Genomic DNA, 17882 nt, shown 5'->3' on the forward strand with positions numbered 1-17882 from the left:
CTTCAACATGCTAGGAAGAAGTTCGCTCTCTGGATGTGAACCTTGGCCATTACCTCTTGCCAGTTCCTATCTACACCTTCCTCATGACAGGCTTTTGGATAACTGACAAAAGAAATCACATCCAATTCAACATCTCCCTTTCTCTGGTACAAGTTGGTAGCGTCAGTGAATGGATCTGGATGGGCATCCCTACTTTGCCATTTATGAGCTGGTGTGTGTGGGTGTGTGTGTGGGTGTGTGTGTTCATCTGGACAAGTTGCTTAACCTCTCCACACCTCAGTTTTCTAATTTGCAAAGTGGAGATAACAACGATACCTAATTAGGCTGTTGTGAGATTAAATGTGATAATCCCTGTACCAAGCTTAGGGTGGTGTCTGACATGTGACAAGGGCTCTATAAATGTTAGTTGCCACTGTTGCTGTCATTATCATTTTCACTGAGCTATTTTCAATGGTTGATTTTAAAATAGCAGCTACATCAACTGAGGATATATTCTGGTTAGTTTGTCAATATCCTTTTTGAAAGAGTAGTTTCCAAAACTGAGTTCGTGCCCCAGTATGGCTGATGAGTCCAGAAAAGAGTATCATTCTCAACATTCTCCTTTTACTCAGTGTAACAAAACTCATGTATGAATTGTTTAATCTCGTGGAGATTTAATTCAATTCAAACTCAAAGTCTTCTGTATTTTCTGCTGTTAAAGCAAGGCATCACTGTTTTGGACCCAGGTAAGACTTTGATACTTTTTTAAAAATTTATATTTTTTTTATGTTTATCTTACAGAACTAAGCCTATTATTTCAATCTGTTAATTATATATGCATACCTATATAAATTGTATATTGTGTATATAATATATGCATATAAGCACCATACATACATTGCTCTTGTGTAAAATAAATTAACTATCCTTCCTAGCAAGTTTGATAAGGAAGCAGCCAATTATCTCCTCAAAGTCATTAGTAAATACGTTGAACAGGTTAGACCAAGGACAGAGCCCTGCGTTCCTCTGCTTGGCATCCCCATTGCCAGCAATCCTTTAATATAATCACCCTTTGAGCTTGACCGGTTAGTCATTTATGAATCTAACTATACTATCATATAATCCAAATTATATGTAGTAAGATTTTTTTCAAAAGCCTAGTTAAATCCAGATCCTCTCTACAGCATTTCTCTAATCCACCATTTTAGAAAATACATTTCTTATTTACACAACTATATCATAATGTGATAAAATATAAATAATCATTTAATTTTAAACAATGATTCTAACATCTAAAAGGATTTCTTCAAGCACTGAGGGAAATCCTGGAGCTAGCCCTCCAAGCCAAATCAGCAATTCTCTATTTCTTTACTCAGAGGATCATTCTGTAATCTTCATTCCCCAGAACTCACTTAATTATTTTATAGTATTTCTCTTCCCCTCATTTCCCATTGATAGTGGGACCACCAATTTCTCAGCCCATAGTCCTTCACCTCTAGAGCATATCAAACCCAATTATGAATCTCTTTTGTCATCCCACCTATTCTTCCAGAGCAGTATCTTCTAACCATGTGACCTGCATATGAATCACACATGATTCCTATAATTCCCTGTAAAACACCAGTTCAGACACGGGCTTCACCAGCCCCTGTGTTAAATTATCATTTTAATTCCTCTTTTCACAAATAATTGTTATCAACTGTTCAGTTTGAGAAGAACACTTTTGCATTTCTATAATTAGAATATGATTTAGCTTTTTAAAAATATAATTACTAAAAGGGAGCAACTTTTATTTCTATGTGAGATACGGTGTCATAAAAGGATGGAGAGGAGAGATTTGCTTTCTTTTCTTGTGATGCCTTCATTGGTTTAGTCTCATTCTTAAGGAAGAGGTTTATATAGCGTTAAGATATTTAACATATGTGTGTCATATTCTTTTCTAAACTAGGTGTATTATAATGATAAGAATGTCAGGTGTTGGATATTTTTGATGCATTATAAATTGGATGAAATTTCTTCTCAAAGTATACTATCTGCTGAATAGTCTTTTACAGGTTTATTTATTAAAAAGCAAATAGGAACATTAGGTTATAGAAAGGAAATAAAGCATACTTGGGAAATGTATGATACATGTTGCTTAAAACTTTGGTTTTATGTTTCAAGAAACGGAGATCTAAGATTTTAGCATGGTGAAAAGTATCAAAATTAAGAATGACACCCACAAATAACCCCTTTTTATTTGGTAAGTTGTTTTACCCTTGATAATTCACACATATGAAGGAATTCCACTGCATTTTATATGTAACACTTTCAATGGGACTATGTAGAATTTAAAGGATATCTATTTTCTCCTCTAACTAGATTTTAAATAACGATCACAAAATCTAAGGCTGCACTTATCAGATATCATCAATGTTATTAAATGTGATCATGGCAATTAAAGGCATGTGCTATTGTAAATTCAAACTGCTACAGTTCTATAAAAGCAGCAACATAGCTACTTCTTCTACTAGAGCCACTGTCTTCTGAGAGCCACTCAAGCAACAATTGTATGTATCTCATGCAATTTGCTTGAGTAACCCACACATGTTAATTTTTTAAAAGGATACTACCTTGGATGTATATGTGCTTGGCATTTCACCAACTGTATATAAAACTTCCAAAGAAGAGACTCGCCTTTTTCTGTACAGCTACCTTTTCATTTTCTTTCTCTGAATAGACCCATAATGTTCAGGGAAAATACCAGGAATAATAAATCCAAATCTCTGTATAAAATATACCTTCATGACACACTCAAGCTGGAAATCACAGGAACCAATAAAAATGCAGGCAGCCTACTGATAATGAGGTCAGAAATACAAATAAATTTCCTTTTAATGAAGACTGGAGGTGCAGTAATCAAAGTGTTAAAATTCATTTCATGCATATCTCATTTGCTTCTTAGCTGATATTTACCACGCAATTCTGTGAGAAAGTAGAGGCCTAAGATGCTCCAGATAAATGGCTCAATTAATTGTACAGAGGTAGACTTCTTTGAGCTGAGCCGGAGCTGTGAGCTCTTTATTAAAAGCACTATTCTGTAGCCCATAACCTTGTTCCTTGACTCCTCTCTGGTTTCCAATTTAAACAAGTCCCCATGCGGCCTGCTCTAAAGGGCTTTGTCTCCCTGTCATTGTTAAGAGAGCTGAGGCATCCTGGAAGTGTGAAATCAGACCTCATGAGTTGAACGGTTCCCCAGGGAACGCCGGACTGCGCAGAAGGTCAAAGTCATGGGCCGGACCATCTAAAAGTGTCTGATCGCTGGTCTGTGACACAGCAAGCTGGGGGTGGGGGGAGACTGAAGAAGACTGAAATTGAACACATCTTAATTAAAGCCCACAGACAGCAAAACAAAATGTTTTCTAGGCAGCCTGTCAAATGGGGCTTAAATTTAGCTCTGCTAATGAATCTGAGCTGCTAACTGTTATTTCTTAAGATAATAAGATTCTCACGGAAGCTGATAAAAAAAAACTGTAGCATGTCTTTTTCTGCTGTTTTGTTACTTAAATATTTTCCAACAATGAAGACAGTTTTCCTAAAGAAAAACATGGGAACAGTCTATGCAAATAAAGGGGTAGTAAACATCTCTCTTAATAACTAGTAGATTTCCAGACATAAGGCTGGTGAGTTGCAAATCTTTATGTGTAGCCTTGTTTTAGGAAAAGGTATGTTCACTGAATGGGACGATTTCAGTGACAGATTACGTTAATTATAAAATTCTGACCCTCTCTTCCTTTTTTTTAACCTCTCCCTCTGTGGTCTCCTGAAAGAGACGGTGCATTAATTTGAGAGATCAGTTCACCTGGAGTGGAGAAGTTTTATATTAGTGTACCTTTAAATACAGCGAAAAGGTAGGGCATCTTTTGAAAGAGTTGCACGGTTGTCCCCTATCAGTGTTTCTGAAACTGAGTGGCTGGAATCCCTGGGGAGGCTGTGACCTCTTCCTCGGGAGCTCAAAAAAACAACGTAGGGGAAAATGAAGGGGAGGGGTTGAGGAGAAGAACCCTTTTCTTCTTCTCCTCTAAGAACTTGAAAGAACCAATAGGCTAGGTCTAAATACTCTGCAAAGAAAGCCTCACTCAATATAGAAGACTTTAAATGTTCAGCTGAAAGCAGAAATCAGGCCCTAAGGAAGAATAATTACAAGCTAGAAAAGACAAATTCTACCAGACATGAACTGTTTCCCACCACCAAAAAAAAAAATTCTCCCCATTGGTCTTTCTCTTCTCATAGTCTGTCCAGTTTTAAGGAGCACTCGATTTAGCAGTAGAATCTTCCCTAGTGAACACAGGGCCAGACAGTCTGCAGGTTTTGCTTTGATGGTCCAGAGAGACAGTAACCTTTTCATTGGTTAACTGAAAGGTAAGTAAGTTGTCCTGCGCAGTATTTTTCAGTTCGTCAAACTTTTTCCTTCACGAAGAATTTAGCTGACCAACTTTGAAAAAGAGTGCCACTTTCTCAGGCTGTGAAAGACTGCCCACAATTTGACTGAAATTTCAATCCACTCTTGTGCCTCACTCAATGCCTGTGTATGTGTGGGAGTTGTAAATTGAGGCCTTAACCACCAGAGTTAATCTCTTTTTTAAATCTGTATTAACCTTAATGATTTGAAGTGCACTGTCCAACACTGGGCTATTGAGACGGAAGAAAAAACTACCCTCGACTATCAACAGTTTATTAGGGGCTTAACTGAAGTGACCTACTGTAGTAGCCTTCAGCTGAACAAGGCTATAGGCTTTTTGTGGAAAGGGAAAGAATTGAGGGTTTCATTAAAAAGTAATTTGTGCTTTATACTCACTCATTCAAAGAGAGTCTCAATTGCTCTTTATTCACACAGAGTTAATACAGTATCACAATGTTTCTCAATGAATGTGTTGTAACAAAAGTAAAATTTTACATTTTGAAAGGAAAAAAGTCTAACTGCAGTAAGATGGATGGCTACTTAAAAGATGTTAGAATCTCTTTTTCTTGTGCTCCTGTTAAATGATGGAGTATTGTAATTTTAAAATTTTTGCTGAAATTCTGGGAGTTTAACTTTATGTTCTGATCATTAAAAATATTTTAATAATAGAGCAAAGTTGGTCAAATATAAATTGTTCTGTGAGACTTGTTTAGAAAACTGTTCAGAAGTCAACCAAGTAGCTTAAAGTAATAGCTTCATTTATATCAGGTCAGAAAATATTCTTTGCTTACACCGAGAGTTATCAGTGATTTTAAATCTCCCCTTTCCATCCAGAACAATCCTAAAATGGATGCTAATTTGAGGATTTGAAGATAGCACCATTGACTCCATTCCCTTTTCTCAAACTGATGCTGAATATCTTGCAAGGCCTGACTATAATTATCCACTGAGATGCACAACATATTTTTATAGTTCTTTTTTGAGCAAGTAGGAGATAAAGTATACAAAGAGCTTATTTGTGCCCCAAATTTCATGATAAAGACCAGGAAGGATCAGTATACATATAAATATTTATCCTTTTTAAAAGTAAAGAGTATTTTAAAAATTGGAAGAATATTCAGACATTGTGACTTAAATATATGGTCCTCGGTTTCTGCCACCATCACAAATGTCATAAAGACCACAAAAGGTCCAAGAGTGAGCAAGGTCAAAGACTGAATTATCCTCTTGCCCCTGAATAGTTCAACATCTCTCTTGTTCAATTCAGAGCACATTAGATTATAAGGTCAGTGTGGAATGAGGACTTATTAGATTTATATCCCTAAAACTGGAAGGAAAAAATGGTGAATCTGTTATTTAGTATTTCCCAAATTAAACTTCATTTTATCAGATCAAAATTATGTCTCACCGAATCCCCAGGGAAAAGACGATTGTTACTCATATTAATTGACGTAGAACCATTAGGAAAGAAATATAGCTATTTTTTTCCCAGCTTAAAGAGAACATGCACTTTAACTTGTGCGGTGGCATATAGACCAACTGGGTTAACATAGTTTGCATATTCATGAAGATTCCAAAGCAATGACAGCTTCTCTCCAAGAGAGACAGAGAATCGCACTGAATTTGTGTAATGGGCAGGTATCTAGACTTTTGAAGTAAAGGGGACTTGAATGTTTCTACAAGAAATTATTGTGCCCACTATAAATGTCCAGTGAGAGTACTTAGGTGCCCTCTGAAATACTTTTTATTTTAGGCTTTTCTCCCTATCTTCAGATGTTATTATCACAAGGCTGGGTGCTTAACTTCCCCACAGAAAATCCTGAAGAAAAGTGAAGATGTCTCTCATGATGGTGAGAGTTACTGCCATGAATTCCTGAATCCACCTGCTGCTAGGAATCAAAGACTGGTTAGGACCTCTGTGGTGTAAAAGCAGCCCAGTGTTCCTATTCCAGTAGTTAAGTTAATACTCAAAGTGCACAAAAATAGAGCAGTCAGTCAACAATGAATGGTTCTAATAATGAAAGTGGCGTAATGATGGAAAAAATCACTGTATTCAGAATAATTTGATTCTAACAACACCAGAAATAAAATAGAAAATGAAAAAACTTACCATTCACTAATTGTTTAGTACACAGAGCCAAGTAAGTATATGTGCAAAAAGATTACAAACAACGCTCTCTCCCACTGTTTTCAGGTATGCCTATTTTGAAATAATATTTGACAGTTGTCATTATCTTCTTGGTTACTCATGAGTTGATAATATTCCCTTTAAAGAAACTGTAAACTGTCAACATTTTAATTTTATCATATAATAAGTAGTCATTTGATACTACATAAATATTAAAAAATTAAAATATTGCCATTTTGAAGCAGACATCTGCTATTTAATTTTAAGGCATGTGATCTTTTAATTAGGTTTTGATTCTGTTCCATGAATTAAAGAAGGGCAGCAGCGATGTTATAAAGCGTTTGCAAGCTCTTTATGGCAGGAAAAGTACATTTCTCCCCTTCAAATAAGTCAGCTACACTTTCAGGGTCAACATACTGACCATTCACAGTGGTAAGCATATTTCCACAAATACTAAGTGGATATGTTCTTTCAGGAGCAGAAAATTTTACACAAAAATTGGTCAAGTTAGTCTTATTTATTATCCATCTTGAGATGGTCTATTTAAGGAATCATATAAACATCCCTCAAATCCTCTGAAATAAATAATAAATGAATGCTCAAATAGTTGCAAATTCCAAACAATGATTTAACTCTGGAAAGTGATGAAATAATTAATGAATATGTCATAGAAACAGCAATATCCAAATCAGGAAACTTGAAGATATCATACTGACTTTGGCATTTTTACAGGTCTGTCTCTTGGTTAAAAAACATTTAGAACAATGTAGATGCTAAGTTTAGATCCAGAATGATCTCTGGGATGTGCTAAGAAATTTGGACAACTAAGGAATTGGATCAGCAACCCAAATACAAAGAATTCATACCAAGTAATTGAGTATTATACATCTAACTTTTCAGTAACTATGCAACAGATTTTATGCATGTTCGAATTATAAGTGTTGATACTATAGTATCATCTGAGGGAAGCTGATACCTCTGAGAGAAGAAGATACAGAAAAGTTCAGTCATTAAATGGAGTAGACCTTGCATGCTGCTTGATACATATGCAATAGGAGAACTGCATCGTTTCTTACCTGTGACATCAGCGGCCATTAGCCCTTCTGCTCTGATTACTTTCACCTGGAGAAATCCCACATCTTTCAGGTTGTGAAATATCCGCAATGGGCTCTGAAAGATCCCAATATCAGTATTAGAAAAGAAAGGTCCTAAAGGGTCTCAAAGAGTGTGCTGAGAAAATACTAAGTATTATGATTGATCTCAGGATGCCGCATAAGTGATCAAAAGGATATTTGTGGAAAAACAAAGGGAGGGGGGATACTTATGTTTCTTCAGCACAGATGACCTTTCTATATGAATGTGTACATGCACACACAAACACATGCACACGTATATTTATGTAGATCATTTTTTGCTATATAAGTAGATTTTTTGAAAGAGTAAAAAATACATTTCTTTCCCATAAGTAATTAACAGTAGATGTTGAACAATAAATTATAAAATAGGACAAGTCTGCTTTCTTCTTCAGTCTCCTTTACCAAAGCACTCCAAGAAATCTTTCATCTGTACGAATGATGATTTGGAAACTAATGATTCTTAATATTGAATCTTAAGTTGTTGGTTATGTAACACACCTCAGACTTTGAGAGTAAGAAAGCCAACATTAAATTAATTAACTTTTTTCTACTATTTTCTTCTCGGTGAGTTTTCTAAATTGCAGGTGCTAGATGAGGGTTAAATTATTGAAAGAATATTTTCTAATACTTAATTCTAAAGTCTTACATAGTTCCATACACCTTTTAGGTAGAGGACAGATATAATTTTCAAAAAGAAATCAAATAGACCAATAAAAATCAATTTAAAAGTGGTAAGCAATTTTTCTTAAATTTGTAAATTTATTTGCCATTGTAGTAGGTGTAGAAATTTTAATAGAAAAATCAGATCCAAATGCTAAAACCTATTTAATTTCATAAATTAATAATGGTAGTGTTTTAATAAGTGTAATACTTGAAGGAATTAAAAGAGGGATACCAAGACAATAATTCAGAACTCTAATGGACACAAATTCTTAGTAAAATGTACCTATAGGAGATGATATGCATTCATTTATTTACGCCTCATTGTATTTTTCTCATGACAAGATCAGCACGTTTACTCAGTAAATCAAAGGTACTTCTTTATCATAATCTTTAGAAAGCTTTAAAACCGGGAAGCATAACATAGTTTTGCGTAATAAAATTAGCTATTAAAACGTTACTAGAGTAAAGAACATTCCCATCTTTGTATGAGAATGTGAGAGTACTGACAAGCACAAGCTCACAGCAGTATTAACTTTATCAGTCCCATATGACAAGTCATTGTTTACCCTGCAGCTCTGACCTTGGCATACTGAGAGGAGGAAACACAGATAGATGCATAATCTCATAGCCTAACTTTTAAAAAGGAGTGTTTAGCACATGGATTAGCTCTTAATCTTTTATTGTTTTTAAACAGTTGTTTATCACCCAAACTGTTTAAACCACCCAGATGACTGGGTTCCATAAAAATGCACTTCTCTCTCCATTTAAACTCCTGTAAATGAAGGGCTGAACAGTGGAGACTTCAGACAGCAGTATTATAATTCAGAGATTTGCTGGCATGCTGTCTTCCTCAGGTAGTAACCTTTGGGTTTGGGAAGCTGCCTCTTATCTGAGAGTTTACTGAGTGCTGTAGACCAGATAAGTCTTTTAATCTAATGGCAGAGAAGGGTTTTATCAAGGGGTTCCTGTCCTTTAATTTTCAGGAGCCATTTAAACCAAGTTCCATTGTGACTAAAACAAGTATCTTCAGCGCTCAGTCTGAGAACCGTTTTCACGCTGGTAACCTCACTGCCCGGTCACACAGCTTCTGGTGCATCAGCCTTGATGTTCTGCTTTCCATTTGGAGGGTAATTATTGTTTGAAGGTTTCATTTCCTCGAGTCAGCTGACACTCAGTAATTTATTGCAAACTTCAACTGTTTAGGCAAGTAACACACATCGATTATAATAAGAACTCTTCCGCAAAAAGAAAAAATAAAAAAACAAAAAAACCTCTCCAAACGTAAATGTATCGGTTTAAACATATAACTTGAAGTAATGCTTCATCAAGAGGTATTCCTGACTTGTTATTTATGGTTATTTTAGAAGGCCTCAAAACCTGGATGGCTTCTGAAGCCAGAAATTTCCATAGCAGAGGAATCTATGATTTGCTGTGAATCCTTTCAGCCCTCAATAGATGGGAAAAGATTGAAATGCTCTGGAGAGGAGTCCTCTTTATTTTTTTAATGAAAGGCTGTATAATATATTTTCTCTATGGCTGCAGCAGCTGTCAGGGAGAGCATCTCAGTTCAGCTCTATTACGGGAGAGGCAATACCCCATCCTATGGCATCGAGATGCTCTGAGGGGCCGGAGCTGATTGACAGCTTGTCACCGTGACGTCTTATTCCATCTCTGTTATGGAGAAAATTAATGTCACACCACCAGCCTTATGACTCGCTGTCATCTTAGAACCGCTCACCTTTTATCAATGCTCTAAATAACATTTCAAGCCCATCGTCTCACGGTGGACAATCCGGTCAAGGGACATTAAATCAGATGACTGTGAAATGTCATAATAAAAATGGAATGCTAACAACTTCTTCTCTAAACTAGCTCCTCTGGTTTTTAAACTGTGACAAGGGGGAGCAAGGGTTCAGCACACCCGTTCTGAAAAGGTCATACGATCGCTCTTGGTCTACTACCCATTACTACCCGCCCCCTATTGACCTTCCTTGCTTCCCTCTCCCCAGAAAGAAGAAGAAAAAAAAAAAAGAAAAATGGAATTAGCCATCTTTTCAGAATGTGGTGATCAAATAATGGCTCACACAGTAATGTCTGTTTAATTTGTGGGGCTTCAGTGCTTTGCAATGAACAGCTGACCGACAGCAATGGAGAGCATTTTCAGGGCTGGTTCATATGAGTCGGGCAAGCCACCTACTTTCCTCACCATAACTGGAGCCAAATCAAATTCTCAAGTTTAGCCTGAACTTAAAAAACAAAACAAAAATAAAAACAAAACACAAGTTCTCATAGGAAAACATATGAATAATTCTCCAAATGAACTCTCTCATATGTGTCTCCCAAACAAGTGATATTTCAGACATGATACAGCATTCATTCATTTCAAAATCTATGTAATAAAAAGGAGATACTCTAAGACCCTAAAATATAGGTCTTTGTCCTTGTATTGCTATGAGAGATCATAATACATGTACTATGCTGCAGACAGTAGCTTCTTGGCAAGTATGTCTCTAGAGGGAAATACAGGCCTCTGCTTGAAATTCAGGGCTAAAAACAAGTATATTTAAATATAGTTCACTTTTGAAGAGACTGAGCAGAATATAATCTGAGAAGTAGCTGGGACATCAATGTAATATTTGATATTTTATTAAAATAATAACTAATATTTGAAAGAAGGTATAAAAACAAATATTCAAATTCTAAATGGAAATGGCTGATTTAAGGAGGCCCATCCAGCAAAAAGAAAAAAAATATCAGTAATAATAGGATCATGTCTAATTACCTAGCCTGTAGTGTCATTCTAATATATGGGATAGTATCAAGTATTAATCCATCAAATGTAATACTATAATACCTAGAATAATTTTCATATTACTATGCCAGTTAACTTCTTTAACATTGTTTTAATTCATGAGGCTCACTTCTGGTAACAGGAGAATATGTCTTGGTGAGTACCAAAATGGGAAATAATTTTCACAACTGCAATTATGTATTAGAGGATGCCACACAATACCTTGGGCTCTTAGGTGGTTTAAAAATATATACTCTTTAGCCTTGCTAAGTCACCTCTATTAAACTGTTTATGATAACACCATTGGTGGATGAGTTGTACAAGCATTAGCAGACAGCTGATTCTGTGGAGATAGCCAGAATAAATTTGCTGAAGCGCACATCCTGCTAATCTGTTTGAAGAATGTTGTAGAGCATTAGTACCAGCACTTCATGTTATCTGCGCAGCCTGATAAGGTACATCTTTATTAAATTCAGTTATTGGAAGGATGTCAGTCAGCAACAGGAATATTTTAAAATCTAAAAAAAAATTAAGCGGCCTTTTGTTAGTCAGAGCTTGGTTTCATGGCTGAGTGTCTAGAGGAGCCTTCTAAACACCTGGCAGCATTGTACAATACAAGCTTTGTAATTTTAAGTGGAAAAGCTTTTTTCCCAGCTTCATGGGTCCTGAGACATTCACTTTTCGAGGCTTCATTGAGACAGAACAGTGGAGTAAGAGCTCCCCTCTCTGTTGACTCAGGAAAACTACGTGGTGGGAAATGGAAAACATGAGGATGCTGGGAAATAGGCAAATCTGTTGTGAGAGGGTTTGGTAGCATTTGAGAAGGGTACTTATTTTAGTAACTCACTATTCCACCCTATCACTCTACATCTGATCAAAAGTTAAAGAGGCTTCCTTTTAATTCATACTCAATTAAAAAATTAAAGAAATGAAGTGAGGCTTTTCTAAACAGTTGAAAATAAAAATTATTTCTGTGATTAGCCTTCAGTTACCAAGCTACTAATTCATATAAGTGCCATTAAACTCTATTTCAAATTTGGAAAGATAAAGAAATCTTAATTCCGCTTACAAAAAACTAGTCATGAACTAACTTTAAAGTATTACTGTGTACACTTGATTTTCTGCTGTGGGACGTTTCCCTGCATAATTTTGTTGCGTGATAAAAATCACTGAGGAGAATCTCAAAATCTAGAACTTGTGCTGGAAGAGACTGCAGAGAAGACCAGGTATCTAGATATCCGTGGGTAACCCAAGTCCTTCTGCAAAGAGTTGCAGGGTGTTTTCTTCTGCCCAGCTTTCTGCTTCTGCTGATACATTTATCAGACAGCTTTTCAGATGTACTTCTGCCACTCCATGTAAATTATTTACAACCTCATCTAGTCACACATGACCCTGAAGGAGGAGGGTTACATACGTACATATCTCTTTAATATTTCCTCGCGTTCTTTCTGGTCCTCCGGGGAGTTGATGGAGAGGTCAGAGATGCTGACTGTGGCCGAAGCTGTCAGGGTGACCAGCAGTACCAGGTGCCCCTCCCCTTCTTCCAGCTGCAACTCCAACTTGTGAGTCTGCTCCCTACTGAGAGCTGACAGGTCGACCTGGCACCTAAAAACAAATGTTTTGAATTAGCAAATGGCTTTTTTTTTTTTTTTTTTTTTTTTTGCCACATCAAACAGTGTAGGTGCAGGCTAATCAGAGCTCTGTGAAAAATCAGTGGAAAGACCATTTGGACCACTGGAAGCATATATCTTTCATGTCAGCTGATTTTCTTCACAAAATTCTGACTCTTGATTATTTTACTGTTTAATTGCTTATTTCCTGTAAGATGCAAAAAAATATACTTATCTGATTGGATTACTAGCCATTGTCACTGTATTCATAAATTGGCAGGGAATTTCAGTCCCTGGTTGGCCCAGATCATTGGGGCTTTGCTTACAGAAGGACTAACATGAGCTGTCTAAAGAGGCAAACCACCAAGTGTCGGAATTTTTGTGCCACTTTTAAAACAACAGGTATTTTGCCGTTGTTCATAAATGTTATTAAGCAGTGAATAGAATACATGCTATGGTGATGTCATAAGTTTTATATTTTTAAAACCATGCCAATTTATTCATAGAGCACTGCATAAATCTAAATTAACAAACAATTCCTCTGAAAACATTCTAACTCAAGTGTTAGGTACCAGAGTTGTCCTGAGAGAGGTTTCATAAGGTGGCAGCCCATGCTCAGTATGCCACTCTCTCAGAGCTGAACACTTTGCAAACTCTTTCCATAAAAATGTCAATTGATTAGGAAGAGAAAGAAACTGTGGTGACCACAAGGCCAATAAACCAAGAGAAAGGGGGCAGACATGAATAAAAGACATTTATAACAGGAAATAGCCGATTGTAAGAATAAATGCGGTGACATCATAAACTGGGTGGTCAGTAGTTATTAGGGACAGATTAAAATGTTGTTCCTTATTCTCAATCTACTTATTGTTTATTATTTTGCTTTTATTTTAATTTTATTTTTAATGGAGGTACTGGGGACCCATGAACCCAGGACCTCGTACATGCTAACTAAGCATGTGCTCTACTGCTGAGCTATACCCTCCCCCTCTTATTTTGCTTTTAAATTAAACTTCTAGAATAGGACCTTGAAGCTTATGGTAGCATTCCAGCATCTCTTTATTTTAGTGAGTGATTTTAGAAACAGAATCAAAGTTTGACATTTACGTTTTATTTTTTTCTATCAAAAATGACATGAAAGATGGCCAGACTAGAAACAATTGGGAGGAAGAGGAATGTAGATGCAAGGAATGAAAAAGAAAAGAAATGCCCTGGTCAGTGACAGAAAATTTGTGTGCAATAAAGGCCAACTATTGAGAGAGCAGGAAATGAGGGTCTGTATCAAGTCTGGGAAAACATGTTCCTAAAGTTAGGATGTATATATCAAATAACGTCAATGCTTCTGCGAACACAACATCCATTTCAAAATATTCTCATGCTGTCCCCTTAAATTCTAAATGATGGAAAAACATATCAAATGTCTTAGCTAATATTCAAACTTTAATTAGAATTAGTCCTTGTTAATAATACCTGGAACAAAGTGAGGGTTAAAAAATGCAATGGTGAAAAACAACCAATCAAATGCATGCTTCAATAAAAAGAGAAAACATGAATATGATTTTCTACAGATATTGCCAGCATCTGGCACAGTGCCTAACCTATCATTTGTTGAATGTTAGTAAATCTTTGGACTAGATTGGGAGTATGATACTAGAAAATTGAATAGGGATTACAGGTCAGATAGTACTTTGGTTTGGATAAAGTTGGGACCAAGAAGATCACTCTGATCATGCATTTCCCAGCCCTGTTCTTGCCTTATTCCTTTGTATGATACTGCATTCCTCTTAAAACACTAAAACACAATGAAACCTTCTGGAGGATTTCCTTCTATGCCCATTACCATTTAGCACTGGTCATGCAGATGCTGGGCCTCCTCCTCATTTACATTAGAGTCATTGTATTCAATGCTTCAGAGTTGGGGGAGGTGTCCTAAAGATAATCTGGTCCAGGAATTACAAACTGGCAACTTTCAAATCAAATCTGGTCCATGACTTTAGTTTTTTTTTGCATGTGGTGCTAAAAAAGTTTTGAATTTAAATAACTTGAAAGACAGAGCAGATGTCCTCTAAGTTACTGTCCCCAGTACTATCTAACTTAGAGCTGGACTATTTCACTTAATTCTGTACCTGGTTCCAGTAGGCATACGGATTTGTGATCTTCAAAATCTCTGTTACTTGGCAATGAGAAAACTGAGAGCCAGAGAAGTTACATGATTTAATGGAGATACACAGTTACTTGTTAGCAGAGCCAGACCTGAACTTGGGACTCTGGAATCCAAGATCTAGGCTTTTTCCTTAATGAATCCGTCATTTCTGAAATTGTGTATCCCAGGAGGATGCATGTGCTGTTTGAGGTCACTCTTAAACTGGGTAATACCTGGACTTGTTTTTAACAGAAAAAAATTATTTTCAAGGACAGAATTATGTTATTTTTATTTTTATGCTTTAAAAATATATATAAACTAGGGAAGAAGGCTATAAGTAATTGCTCTAGTAAGATGATAAACTAAGAAAAAATTGCAAATTGAATTTTAAAAGCTATAGAACTAACAGAATTTCAATTATCACTACATATTTATATGGAGGATCATACTTTTATGCTGCAACTAAATTTTCAATATTGGGTGTACTCATACAAATAGTCCCAGGTCTGTCCTATATTTAATGTTTCAGAATTTTGATTTTAATCATTCTAAAATAGAAAATCCCTATTTATACAAATATATTTGATGAGGGAGTATTAATGACAATGACTTCAGGGTTCTTTTTGCTAGTTGAGGTTATTCAGATCTCCTATTCATGCAGAAACTCTGCTCGGGAGTAATCCTCAGATGCTATTTAAAACAAAATGTCACTGGTAAGTAAGCAAAATTGTCTTGCTAATTTGAGAATAAAGCTAGTGTCACAGCATCTCTGATATCTGCATTAAAAATGGGCATCAAGTCAAATTACTGCTGGAATTTGGTGAAGAAAAATTTTTTGCTACCCCTTTACTGTTACTAAATAAACGTCTACAACAATGGAACTCCTGCAATACAGTGTATTGCAAAATGAATTCAGTACTAATTAGTATGGGCCAGTGCTATGGTTGAATGTTCATGTGCTCTCCAAAATTCGTATGTTGAAACCTAGTGGCCAACGTGATGGTAGGAAGAAGTGGGATGTTTGGGAAGTGATGAGGTCATGAGGGGGTGTCCTCATGAATGGGATTAGTGCCCTTATTAAAAAGGCACCAGAGAGACCCCGCTCAACACTTCTGTCATGTGAGGACACAGAGGAAAAACAGGAGTTCATGAACCAGGAAACTAAATCTGCTGGTGTCTTGATCTTAGACTTCTCAACCTCCAGAACAGTGAGAAATAAATTTCTGTTGATTGTAAGCCATTCAGTCTATAGTATTTGGTTCTGGCAGTCTAACAGGCAGATTTACCTGTATTTGGCTCACTTGTACTATTATGTCCGGACAAAGGAAGGATTCACTATAGTTTGGCTATGGAAATAACAGATGTTCATCCAGATGGTTCCGAATAAGTAAAAACTGATGGTTTTATATTGTTATGAAAATGAAAATGCAATATTTAAAAAGTATAGAAGCAAATTCATGAACTCCAAAACTATGTACACGGACACTTACACACAGAAAAGAGCCCAAGATTGAGAGTCAGATTCTCTTGGTTCTACCTCTCTGTCACTGACTAGTTGTATGACCTTTTCCAAGACAATTTATCCTCTTGAATTCCAGTTTTCTCATCTACGAGATGAGGTAATTGAACTAGACAAACTTCAAATTCTCAAAATCCCCAAATTCTATAATTTGTTTTAACTCTACCCATGTTTGCACTTGTTTATAACTCCCTTTCTTTGCAATCCCACACACCAAAAAGAGTAAGAGAACAAATTTATCTTACTGGCCGTGAAATATTATTCCTCAGATGTATTACACCCCTCCCCCACCAAAAAAAAGTCTGAATGCTGGTGCTAGAAGGCAGAACATCTAATCTTATTTCACATGGTCTCCTAAGGAGCACTGGGGGGTCGAAATTAAGGTCACCATGGATGGAGAGAGGGTGAAAAAATGGGGTATGGATTCTCCTCTTTGGTTCAAAGAACAGCTCCTCTTACATGTGGTTTCCACATAGAACCGGGTCCTCAGCTTCAACTTCTGGCTGTGTCTTTCCAAGTGCCTGCTCCTTGTCCCACCACTGTGACCAATCCAGTGGGCTTGAGTCCTCACAGGTCTGCCACCTAAGACTGGCCTAGGACTGTGTTAACTTTGACTTGCCCAAATGGGCTGAGCATTCCCCTCAGCTGCCACTAGTGCCCCATGCCCCAAATTTTGGCTTCTAAGATCACTTCAGTACTTGGATGGAAAGCCACACTCTGGAGTCTGGGATCTGGTTTTCTGATCAACTGCCAAAGAAACCAGATGAAGCAATGCAGAAGTTGTCTCCTGTGGGCTGAACTTAGATCAGTGGTATAGGAGATAGAAGATAATTCCTCACAACTTCCACCTGCTTACAAACTGTTCCAAAGCATAATTCTCCATATTACTGTCCACAGATGGCCACGCGGGCACACCTGCTGGGCAACCACTGTGTCTCTGAAGCACAAGGAACATGGCAGCTCAGTAACGTATCACGTTGCATAACTTCCCTGCCTCATGTTCTTCCTCTCTTGCTCTGTGCCTGGGATTGTACCTCCCCATTAAGCACCAGCACCTAATCATTGCCTCAAGCTCTGTTTCATAGGGAACTTGGTCTAAGGTAAAAACCATTGGCACAATTCAATCCCCTCAGTTACAGATGTCTAAAACCCAGACCTGAGTCCTGACATCCCACTCCTGGCTTCCCACCACCTATGGAATATCCTTAGCAAGGTGTCCTCCATGACCCACCATCTGTCTTGGTGTCACTTGTTAACTCACACTATTTAAGTCATTCCTGACAGCTTGTAATTCTCCCCCCATCCATGCTAGGGCTCATCTTTTTCTTTTTATTCAGATGAGGTAACCTCACTGCCTGAGATGGTGTATTCAACTATCTTTGCTTGGCTAATTTTTACTAATTCTCATTGAAATAACTTGCAGTTGGTCTTTTCCTGTCAATCTCCTGATATGCCTCAGGAGCAGCACCTGG

At 36.9% G+C, this 17882-nt stretch overlaps 1 protein-coding gene across 16 annotated transcripts in view; it reads right to left on the reverse strand.

Moving 5' to 3' along the window:
- The window catches only part of MCTP1 (multiple C2 and transmembrane domain containing 1), a 483190-nt gene that overhangs the window by 170030 nt on the left and 295278 nt on the right, over positions 1 to 17882 (reverse strand). For all 16 annotated transcript variants that reach the window (XM_074360364.1, XM_074360366.1, XM_074360368.1 and 13 more), the window contains 2 exons: positions 12557 to 12743; positions 7625 to 7718 (listed from right to left, as the gene is read on the reverse strand). In XM_074360364.1, the coding sequence (XP_074216465.1) occupies positions 7625 to 7718; positions 12557 to 12743 (281 nt within the window). The remainder of the gene's footprint in view (positions 1 to 7624; positions 7719 to 12556; positions 12744 to 17882) is intronic.

This window comes from Camelus bactrianus, chromosome 3 (assembly GCF_048773025.1).
Source record: "Camelus bactrianus isolate YW-2024 breed Bactrian camel chromosome 3, ASM4877302v1, whole genome shotgun sequence".
Lineage (NCBI taxonomy): Eukaryota > Metazoa > Chordata > Mammalia > Artiodactyla > Camelidae > Camelus > Camelus bactrianus.